The 12125-nt window shown below is 47.6% G+C and overlaps 1 protein-coding gene across 1 annotated transcript; it reads left to right on the forward strand.

The window, feature by feature from the left end:
* Positions 1–1285: 1285 nt before the first annotated feature.
* Positions 1286–3693, forward strand: T265_02815 (hypothetical protein; the record flags this gene model as incomplete). The annotated part of the gene is made up of 6 exons (XM_009167159.1): positions 1286–1469; positions 1886–2070; positions 2113–2210; positions 3159–3273; positions 3375–3512; positions 3553–3693. The coding sequence occupies 6 exons, from the start codon at positions 1286–1288 to the stop codon at positions 3691–3693; spliced, it is 861 nt and encodes a 286-aa protein (XP_009165423.1).
* Positions 3694–12125: the final 8432 nt, after the last annotated feature.

Consider the following 12125-nt stretch of genomic DNA (forward strand, 5'->3'; position numbering starts at 1 on the left):
GTTGCTGCAATCGGGTCAAACTCTCGCAAGAGTGTTCACATCCGATGCTATACTTTTCGACTTCTCGGAACCACGCGATCGAGTCCCACACGTTCCCCCGCTGTACAAATTCGTCTTACAGGGTTCAAGGGAAAATTTTACGTCCCTAACAAACAGAGCATACCGAGTGAAAGTAGGCTCGGCCTACTCTTCTCCGGCACCGGTCTCCATTAGAATTCCTCAAGGGTTTCTTTTGGGTACTACTGTTTTTCACCTGTGTCAGCGACCTACCAGACGTCGTTTTATGTCTATGCTTACTTAAAGCGGCAACTTGTAATCCTTAAGTACCAATGCCAGCGATTTCCTAACGGATGTAGGTTCTGCAAAGTAGTGGTCTTTTGGCCAACTCTTTCCTGTGAGTGATAAAAAGTGCGCTTATACATCATCCGGGAAAGACGCAGCGAAAGCCATTTTCGTGTCTGGTGTGAATGGACCAGAAGACATTACGAGATTAAATGCCAAATAGGGTTAGGGTATCTGGCTCTTTTCAAACATGACCACGGCCTACGTCAGACCACATCTTGAATATGCTAACCAAGTTGCATACTCAGGACGCACGAAGGACGTAATCTTCATTGAGCCTGTCCAGAGAGCTGCTACGATAATGGTTGTCGACATTCAATCTGTAAAATGTAAAACACATTCCGCGGTGTTTGACCTCTTCCCCTGGAGCGTCGTTTTCTCCTAGGAGGCCATACGTTTACTTTTGCCATGCATGAACAAGGTTTGGTCAAAAGGTTTTCCACCGCTGACCCAGCTAACACAAGCCGGGGACTTAGTAAGATTTTCAGGCCAAAAACGCACATTTTTATTGAGCAATTTTTCTCATTTCGATTAGTTGATGCATGGAATAACTTTCCTCACTCTATCTAGTACCCAATTGGAGGCATTACCAGACGCTTTTTTGTGTGAGTCCTCCCGCTAGAAAACTTGCTGCCTGTGCTGAGAACTTAAAGAGTGGTGCTACGTCATCATTCGCTTGTCTTTAAGGTGAACAGCAGCCGCTGAGCGACAAGAACAAATCCGATTTGGGAAACCCTGGCAAAAGCTCCAATCCTGTGTATCATTTCGGGAATCCGTGAATCCATGAACGCCGCGAAAATATTAGTGAAAAAGAGTAGACGACAGACTTGACAAAAGTAATCATAGACGAACAATGCCATTTTTTCACCCGCTGTGAATACCTTTTCTATCAAATTCCGGTGGCTGGTACATTGGGAAAACAGAAAGACGATAAGCTTGAGGGATGCCTGAGTACATGTCAAAGAACCCGGCAATTAATGTCTCGAAAATCCTGTCCAGCGACACCGCAAGCCACTTACTGTATTGCAGCAGGAACAAAGGACCAGGAGAGCTATTGAAGCCAAACTTTCAGGGAGACCAGTCGCCTATTGCGCTCCATTGCAGCGGCATTGATGCGACCCTACCAGGTGGGGTTAAGTAAACAACTGAGTCATTCCTACGGCCCCGGTGTTGTGTCCAGCATGTTCCGGAGTCTGATGGCATTCACTGCCTCAATGTTTTCGGTGAACTGTGATTTATTCGGTCGGTTTTTTTGCCCGTTATCTTATCCCTACCTGGATTTCGACTGAATGCGAACAACCGGTTTTCTTGTGACGGTTACTCTAGCTCGTGCTGTAAATCGGTTTCAAGGTCCCAAACACACTGTAGCCAATCAAATCGCCAAATTTTTATCCACCCAGGTGCCTCTCCCTTCGCATCCTTCCTCCGCAGCGGATTTCGTCCTTCGTCCTGGATATGTTAGGACGCATTTTTAAAGATACAGTCAGTGGGAGGCTTACAAAAGGTATCGTCTGTGTTATATATTCTGAATAATTTGCTTCAGTGGTTCTTGGCGTGGCTAATGTTCGTCACCATGGTGGACACGTGCCCATGCGATTTCCAAACGGGACATATGATGAAATTCCCATCCCATCCGGAGACTGGGCGAAAACCTACAAGGAACGTAATACTTTCTACAACCAATTTATGGTCGGTTGGACCTTATGTACATTGGTCCTTGCTGTGATAGTAGGTTTCACTGATTCGGCTAGATGAACTCCTGACTTTCAGGCCTATAGGGTAGCTGATGTGCACAAATATTCTTTGTCTCCATCTGAAAACACCGAAGAGGGATTGAAGTTTATGAAGCCTGACAAAGAAGCGCTGAAGTACATTTTGGAGAATTAGTTGTTTAATCCAGTTGTGCAGTCGCTCCTCGTATCGGACCCTATTACATCGTTACTTAGCGCCTATTCTTCTTTTCACTCCAGGAAAAAGGGAAACCTAGTGGCGGCGTTGGCAATGTAGTCATATTTTTGGATGGTGGCTTCCTGGTTCCTGAAACGGGCAATCTGAACAGCTCAACATCGGGTTGAGTGGACCACTTATTGCACTTTGGACTGGGGTGAACATGAAAATTAGTGGAAAAGTTAGCTCTAGTCATTTCTTGTTATACCAAACGATATAAATTCCTCTTGGTTATATCTTCAAGTAGTCGGGCGTAAGAATAATAGCTAGTAAGATTCATCAGAATATTGAAAACATCTACTTTGCCCGGCTGCCATCAAAGGCCCGGGCTTCAATTCCACTGCTGTTCGGCAGTCTTCGAAATTCATGGCGATGTAATGCTTACTTCGGACTTTTCGATAGGTGGTCCCCAAAAATTACATTTATTTCCAGTTTCACGACTGGATGTGCGAGAATCCTATGACAGCTACCAGATTCGACCCCAATCGGTTGTTATTTGCGACTCAAGCTCTTGGATGGCTGTGGAAAGATAATCCATTGCTCCAAGACCATTCCCTGCGTGTTCTGTGATGGGCGAGTACATACAATTAGCTGTGGCATGGACAGTGGCTGTTATAACACTGCTCAAGCGCTTTTTTGAACTTGATCTCCTCTTCCTGGTCTAGGCTAGATTCACGGATTGATACACAGGATCGATGTGGCATGGTGGCTGTTATAACACTGCTCAAGCGCTTTTTTGAACTTGATCTCCTCTTCCTGGTCTAGGCTAGATTCACGGATTGATACATACAATAGCTGTGGCATGGACAGTGGCTGTTATAACACTGCTCAAGCGCTTTTTTGAACTTGATCTCCTCTTCCTGGTCTAGGCTAAATTCACGGATTGATACACAGGATCGAGGTTTTTGCCCAAGTTTCCCGTTTCGGTTTTGTTCTTGTCGGTCAGTGGCTGTCGTTCACCTGAAAGGCACAAGTGAAAAAAGGGTGTAGCACTGCTCCTTATGTTCTCAGCGCCGGGCAGTATGCTTGCCAGCGCGAGGATTCGCATAAATAAATATCTAATAGTGCTTTAAACTGGGTTCGAGAAGGAGCGTGGACAACCGTCGGAGGAAGGTCATTCTACGCAGCTGCTACCCGAACTGAGAAAAAAAATTTGTCTAATGAATGTGTACACTCAGCTTGAAAATCTTACTATGTCCCACCGTATGTTTGCTGGGTCAACGGTGTCAAGCTTTGTTCAAACAGGGCATAAGTAATAATTAGGTCGCCTCGGAGGTGATGGTACTCCAGGGGAAAGAGCATCGCGAGACGCGTTTCATAGTCCACGGATTTAAGGCCGGCAACCATTCTCGTAGCGGCTCGCTGGACACGGTCGGTGAGGGCGACGTCTTTCGTGCGTCCTGAGTAGACAACTTGGTTGGCGCACCATAGGGGCGGTCTGACGAATGCCCCATAGAGTATTTGGAAGTCCATGCGAGTAATACGGGAGAAGGTGCGTTGGATCATCCGTAAAATGGCGAATGCCTTTTGGGCCGATTTCTCATGGTGTAGTGAGAAGGACAAGTTTGAGGAGACCCAGATGCCCAAATCTTTTTTGGCATCTATCCTCATGATTTTTCTGGTCCCTTTTCACCATGCATAACAAAGGCATTCGCTGAATCCCCTCCAAACGACACATGGACGCACTTTTCATCATTCAGAGGAAGGCGCCAGTTCAACGACCACTGCTTGGCAGCGTCTACATCCATTTGGAGGGCACTGGCATTGGAACTCCAGGATTTCAAGTCGTCCGCAAAAAGTAAACATGGACTCGCAAGAACGTCTGGGAGGTCGTTGACGTAGATCAGAAACAGGAGTGGTCCCAAGACGGAGCCTTGAGGAACTCCAATGGAGACCGGCGCTGGAGAGGAATAGGTTGAGCCTATTCTCACTCGGAATGACCTGTCTGATAGGAACGCATTGATCCAGCGAAGGATTTTCCCTTGAATCTTGTAAGACTCGAGTTTGTGGAGCAGCGAGACGTGTGGGACCCTATCAAATGCTGTTGAGAAGTCGAAAAATATGGCATCTGATATGAGTCCTTCGTCCTTGGCTTGGGTTAAGCTGTCCACAAACACGAGCATGTTTGTCACTCAAGAGCGGCTTGGGAGAAATCCGTGTTGAGCTGGAGATATCAGGCTGCTGGAAGTAAGGTGATCTAGGATAGCTCGCTTTAGAATGTGTTCTTACACCTTGCATGACACGCTAGTGAGACTTATAGGCCTGTGGCTGCCAGGCGATAGTCGGTCACCAGTTTTGTAGATTGGTGTGACAGTCACTTCCTTCCAAGCAGAGGAAAGGCGGCCTTTGTCAAGCGACTGACGAAACACCAGGTGTAAGTGATTTGCCAGTGTGGAGAACGTTTCCTTCAGGATCTTTGGATGGACCTCGTCGGGCCCCAACGCGCAGTATGGGTTGATCCTGTGCAAGAGTTGACGAATGTCCTCCACCGTGAAGACCAAGTCGGTTAGGGGTTGTTCGTAGTTCCGCCTTGACAAGAGTGGATGTGACGAGGACGCTGGGGATGAGTATAGACACGCATAGTGTTCTCTGTAAACCTCAGATACCACTGTTGGGTCATTTGTCGGTTCTCCGTTTCTGTCCCTCAAGGAGAAAATCCCCTTTTTACTGACTGTTACATCCCGCCCATCACTGAACACCGGACAGATCTCCGATGTACGAAAGGAAGAATGGGAACAAATATGGTCGTGCGAACTACGGGCCTCGTCCAACTGTGAATTTCCAGGGAGTTGTTCATCCGATGTGTCTAGGGTGCTTAAGTTCATCCTTAATCGCTCAGCTGTAGCACCCTTTCGATGCCCAGCTCCCTTGGTACCCAAAGGAAGCGTGATGTCTGAGGTACTGTCAAGTTGTCTGAACCTAGACAGGAACAGTCGAGATTCTGAGGTCAGATTCGAACCACCGGCCTCCCGGTCAGTAATTTTTCACCTTAGCCACTAAGCCATCTCGGGTTCACTTCCTTCGGTGAACACGGATTCCAAGAAGCAAAATCCTGTCCTCAGTCTTCTGGTGGAGAGCAGAAAATCAGCAGCCGCGTTGGACTTGGTTATTTGCTTTGATGTGATGTCCTCAGGCTTTAATAATGCCCTCGATAAAGTCCCACAATCTCTTTCAAAATACAGAGTTGCAGGTAATTGACTGAACTGGATGAGTGGATTCCATGTGGACTACCGGTACACTCAAGGCCGACTAATCCCTATTATTTCCTGTTTTCACGACAAACTATTCAATATTTTCAAATCAAACATTGGCCGCCAAAATAAGGGCAAAACGCACGACGTCAGACCTGTGGTATTTGGCATACTGGCCCCACTTAGGTAATTGGATAGCATGTTTGCTCGCCATTTTCCAGCCGCGGACCACCCCTTGTGTGGGTCTTACACGGTCTTGGAGGGGGGTTCCACCAATTCTGAACTAGGAACACATTTCGTGAGTAATAAGCATAGTAACAAGGCTGTACAACGATAATTTGTTGTGTTGGATGAGTGCGAAAACCTAGCAATTCACAGTAAAAGCAAGGATTTTGCCATGCACTCTGCTAAGGTTTCTTCTTGCATTCCTGATCAAAAGGTTTTTCCATTTCTGTAGGAAGTGGTGTCCGACAGGTATGTCCACTCCATATTTGTTCAGCTTCATCGTCGATCAAGTAATAAAGCAACCACTTGAGGGTCCTCACAACCCCGAGATCCAAGTCGTTTCTAATGAGGGCCTTAGTGGTCTGCAGATGTCGTCGTCCTAATCTTTGAAAACGAACGCCAAGCACAAACACTGTTGAATAGACTGACAACCGTCATACCATCTTTCGGCATGTGCCTTGCGCCTATAAAGCGCAAAATCATGCTTCAGAAGGTACCTCCTATGAACATGGTTCTTGTGGTTTAAGGAAAAACATTGGCGGTTGTGGAGAATTTTTCCTTAATATTTATGTTGTCCTTGACAGCAATGTGTCTAATGACGTTAATGCCTGGATCACATTTGACGCTCAGCGTCAAGAAGGTATGTCGTTGGGTTTTAATGATCGCCTGTGCCAGACTACAGTAAGTACTGTCTTGTATTGTCTCGATACTCGGCCTCCTCGAACAGACGGTCTGAGGCATCTTTGGGTCACTGACTTCTCAAACATAGCTGACATGGCGTCAACGAATCCGTGGCGGCGTACCCACAAGGCGGGTGTTCGGTCTCGCATCAAGACTTCAGTCACGGAAAACATCCAGCACCACCCATTGCTGTGGTTTGAAATTGTGCAACACATGCCAGAGTACCGTCTGCCGAGACGTGTTTTGTTCCCTGTACCGCATTCAGAATGGTGGAATGGTAGACAGTGTGTGACTTGACAGAAGGATGCAATATACTAAGAGGAGTTTGGATGTTGTTGCAGTCCGCCTTCTAGGATAGGGTCTCCCCGTATTAGGCTAGGGCCGTTGCAAAAAATGGCCGCTAATCGATTTCAGTGGCTTCGCGTTGTCAGTTTCTCCCTTGATTGTCTGCCTGGGCTTTTGGGGATGTAGGCATCTCAATGTGGTTGCAGTAGGCCAGTACTAGGTCATTTCCCTATCCACTGCTGTCTCTTACTCAAAGGCCTTAAATATAATTAAATGGACTTCGGTTGTACAACAACGAAGCATCAGAGTCAACGCCTCCTCTAGTAATGATGTTAATTAACTCATCGCCTAAAACCAGTCCCTATGTTGATTTCATGTGGACCATGATACATTTTTGATTGACTTGTTGACTACAACCCACTTCGGTGACCCAGTGCAGATTGGAGTTCGTGTGTGGTGCCTGAGAAGCAGAGATATGCAGCGTGTATGTACAGAGATCACTGTGAACACTCTAACGTTGGCCGTTTAATTTTACGTGTAAGCTCATTGACACAGCTGTCCGGCGGTTTTTCGTTACACACGACCGGAGCGCAGAGGAAGACACTCATGACCAGACATCTTGCAAAAGTAGTGAAATAAGGTTTATTAACTGGTGCGGCTTGCTGTATACTCGTACGCGCCCACAGGTGTACACAGCGCCCCCATAAGGAACAAGTTTGGGACACTTGATCGTCAGAGTTTCCGCCGATTGGCAGAGTGGAACGCAGCCTTCAGGTCGAAGAACAGGACCAATGTGGGACGTTTGAAAGATTGGCGCTGTCCAAGAACTTGTCTCAAGGTAAAGATCTGATCCATACATCGTCGGCCAGGGTGAAACCCAACTTGATTCTCACGAATCTGTCTCTCCTGATAATTGATCTGCCTGTACGAGCATTTTGGATGGGAGGGCTCCAAGTTCACGCAACAATGGTTTTTACATGGCGTTCTTGTGCACTGAAGGCTTGGATCACGGTGGAAGCACTCTATTCCGTTTTTTCTGGTTTTGTCCCGAATCCTCCGCAGTCGTGTCTTTAGACTGTTCACTATGGCTTCACCACCTTTGCGAAGTGCGGGGTGCACACCTTCCAGGTCGGGTGCCTTGTCGCGTTGGAATTCGCGCTGGATTTCTTTTACTCGCTTCCATTTTACCTGCAGTTTTAGGCACGTCTGTGCATTTCCAACCAGATCAGTTCGATACGGTTTAGCCACTGGGACCCTTCGAATTTGATAAGCATGGTTCCTCTGCTTCGGGACGCGTGGTGCTAACCGAGCCCGCACAATCGCATGAGTTAAGTTGGGTACCCGTGAATGAACAACAATCCTTAATTGAAGCTTTCCATCAATAATTGGCCGGATAATTCAGCGGAGTCCGTGGTTGTTTTGAGGTGTGAGCGCTTATACTTAAAATCCATACTGGCCAAAAACAGCTGATATTCAGCACACAACCGAAGCAATTGCTTTGGTTAAGGGCCCTAATCGTCCCCCTGTTTAGATGCGGGTGATCTGACATTATCCCAGCGCACGTTTGGTCATTAAATGAACATAGGACTAATCTCACGCCACATTAGCTGTCCCGTGGTACCATCAGCCAGGTCGTCTAACTTGTTGCATACAGCAGGGCGGGTAAGTGAAAACAAGCTGCGACTGGCGCCCCCTTCTTCCTCCTTCACATACTTTTTCTTCCCCTTCCCCCACCTCATTAATAACTCTATGTAGGGCCTTTAGTTAGGACTGATGGCTCCGTTTGTTCTGTATCGGTTTCGCAAGCAATACCTGCGCGTCATCCAGCGTTGACATCCTCAGGCATATGGAAATCAATCTTCAAGCCTAAACACCGAGTCTGTATGGTTACTCCGTAGCAAACAGGACAACAAGTAGTTCTTGCTCACACTGGATTCGCTTGACACTGATGTGTGCTTTGCATCAAAAACAAGAACTCGAGATGCAAGTGCAGTGGTTGAGCTAGCCGCCTCATCAGCCCATTCCCTTCCGGCTGCGCACCTCTGGCGATCCAGAGGCTGTTGCGACAGAATATGCAGGGGTTGATATCGTCCTAAGTCCTTGAGTGGAAGGACCCTTGCTTGACTGAACTCCCGTTAATAGTCGCCTCTGTGCGGTTCGTCTAGCAAAGTCCGCTAGGGATTTTCACAAGCAAGAAGTTGACCAATGTCCGTTTGTCATGTATGCTTACACCCCAACCGACTGTGGCTCTGACACCATCGAAGACAATTTTTATGACACCCTGAATGTCCTGTTGCGATTGCCGGAGATCTTAATGCACTAGTGGGCAGGCTTAGCGCATCTGAGACTCAATTAGGTGGTCAGCATGGATTGGACTCAGTACGTGAGGACAGTGGTAACAACTGCTCCAGCTGCCAGAATGCCCAAGCCTAGACAGGGAAGGTCGAGAGGCAGGGGTGAGGTTTGGAACCACGGACCTTCTGGTCAGTAAATTCGCACTCAAACCACTTGGGTCATCTCGCCCCGGATGACCCTCTTCAGTCGGTGCTTGTCTGATCTTTTCTCGTGCATTTGGGGAAAGGCGGCTGCCCCAGAAAACGGGTCAATCAGTGATAGTGCCCATTTTCAAAAATAGGATCATGGTGAGGCGGTAACCACGAAGGGGTCAGCTTGACCCCGGTCGTAACGAGACCCTTGGCATCATTTGTCCTTCATCGCCTTATCATCATCATCGACAGCATGGCATCAGTGTTCAACATCAATGCTTCACTGCCGATGCTTCGTTGACTTATAGTGTCCCGTGAATGCTGACTGGAGAGCAGCAAGCCGAATTTCGGCCGGCATATGTACAAACCGCCCACAGTTTCAGTATTCACGGATTCCCAAGTCACATTCGACGCAGTTAACCTATCTGTTCCCCCTAACACACTTGTCCGTCAAGCAGTCAATGCATGAATCTGCAAGTCCCGGTCGTGTTTTCTAATTTGAGACACCTATGCGGCCAAGCGGTCTCTTACTGAATCTCAAGGGACGCGTGTATGAACTATTTTTTTCATTGCCATGAGACTTGGCCAGTTCAAGCAGCGCAACTGAGCCGTCTTCAGGTGTTCGACAGCCGTTTTTTTAAGACTATAGCTCGTGTGAGTTGGTATCGACGACTCCGTAACGAGGCAATCAGAAGGCGAATATTCGGTTATGCAACTGGGACTCCCATCGAAGAATGTGTCCAGCACCAGAAGCTGCGTTGGATTGGCTGTGTTGCGTTTGTTTGACCACTGTTTGCCGGACAGTGATTCTTTCTGTGCCCAATTCAGGGCGCCAGAAGGAGAGGTGTGGCCAATCTTTGACCTGGAAGAGTAGTATGAGAGAGATTACGAAAAGTCTGGGTGCTGTCGGTTTTACCCGCCTTCTAGGATGGGGACCGCGTGATCCCCATCGCGCCTGGTTGGAGACACTGCAAGACATGGATGTTAATAGATTTTAGTGGCACTCTTTTCAGTTTTATCCAAGTTACCTGACTGGGTGTCTGGAGACGCATGTGGTGGCTAGCTCTTGGTCCCTTTTCCGTCCACCCTTATTCATTTCCTTAAAATGAGGCTTTCGCATAAATGACGGTTGTACGGCATCGAAGCATCAATGTTGGTGTTATGCTATCGATGATGATTAGTCGCTCTGCATTATCCTTACGCTGAACATCGGCCACTTCATTATGTTTTTTCCGGGCTTGGTCGTCTAACTTGGGCATTCATATCAATCGCCAGGATTACTATTTCCATTCTTCCTGACGGAGTCAGTTACGACAGATCTCGGTGGAACCCGTCCTTCGTCTAAGAATTGCAGTCTATCGGGGTGTATGCTGATCCGACAAAAGCCGTTTACTGCATCCACCTGCATTGGTCTTAACTGAACCAGACAACCGCACATAGCAAAAATGACTTACTGGGGCCCAGTCCATCTCTGGGATAAGTGCAAGTCACACCTAATAGATACTTTGATTCGTTGCGTCAGAAACACCAGATCCCCGATAAGTGAAGTATAGAACGTGCGAGCTCGTCCAAGCGGTTTGGTGTGCGTGACCGAGGTGATTATCGTATGTGTGTTTCGGAAACACAGCATACATCGACTGAGAAGGGAACAAGGTTTCGGCAGGAGATGCCTGTTGCCCAATACGACAAAGTACGGAGGGCTATATCGTATGTCAGATCTTGTGAGGTGAGTAAGTGATTATTTTGGTTTACTTTTTTGGGTTATGGTTTAGATACGGAACAGTGGCTTAAGAGCCTGTTAGATGGGTTTATCGCACTCCGTCATTCGATGGATTGGAAAGGAGTGTGGAAGGGTGAATGATAGTTCCTAGTTGTCCAAACCGAATGAGGGGTTTAATCGAGCCTTTGATTCAAAAGTGTGACCCAGAAGGTACTTGGAGGATGCAGGGTTTATTTCGGTGACTGTATCTCTAACTGCTGGCCACGAGGCAGCGGTTGTTACGGTTTCTTTGGGGGACCCTCCCCGGTGCCAGTCACTCAACAGTCTGATCCACTTGACTGCATGGGCCCGGTCTGGTCCGAGGACGCAGGGAATAACCCATTACTGTTTCACTCCTAATGCGGCTGCGAATAGGAGGCACCTCTTAGGCAACACCAAGCTCCTTTTTATAAACATTTCGACCGTATTGAATTATGTGTCGGTGGTCATGGTCAAACTTTGGGCGGTTGGAGTCTTTGGTCTTTAGGGTCGACCTTTCATAATCCGCCTTTCTTCGGGGAAGACAGAATCACTGTCCCCGTAAATACGAAGTTTCTGGGCATATTCACATTGCTATCGCAGAGAATAGTACGATTCCTCGAAGTCCTTGGTCTCGCTGTTTTTCGTCAGGGTGCTGCTCGTTGGCTTTCCTGGCATGGTTGATCCCTTAGGAGCCGAGTTCCAGCCAGTGTAACCCGTGCGGTCATTGCAGCACATAATTCCTACCACCACATCGTGGTGACATCACTGGGTCGGGAGCATTGTGTGTAGAGCATTGAGAACTTAGACGGTGGCTTTCACATTGCGGAAGTTGCACACTCGAGATAGGGGAGCGGCTATGGCGTGAACTTAATGACCGGAAAGCCCGTAGTTCGAACCGAACATCTGCATCTCAACTGCCCATGTCTATACTTAAGCACTCTGACAGTATCTCAGCCATATTGTTCAACCGATAAGGAGTGCAGCAACTTCATAACGTGTTTTGGGTTTCTTTTGGCAATAAACTAAGTTATGAGGATATCTGTATCTACCCTGGTGGGTCTGGGATATATCATGGAGTGGTGTGGGTTGCGTCAATCCAGTACCGATCGATTGGGTTTATTTTAGAGCTGAGAGGTGCTGTTAATAATACTTTTGGTAGTAGCAATCCGGTAGTGTTACAATGTCCCACTATTTCATGTCGCTTGGATTCAGTCATGGAGTGGACGG

The sequence above is a fragment of the Opisthorchis viverrini genome, assembly GCF_000715545.1.
Source record: "Opisthorchis viverrini unplaced genomic scaffold opera_v5_37, whole genome shotgun sequence".
NCBI lineage: Eukaryota > Metazoa > Platyhelminthes > Trematoda > Opisthorchiida > Opisthorchiidae > Opisthorchis > Opisthorchis viverrini.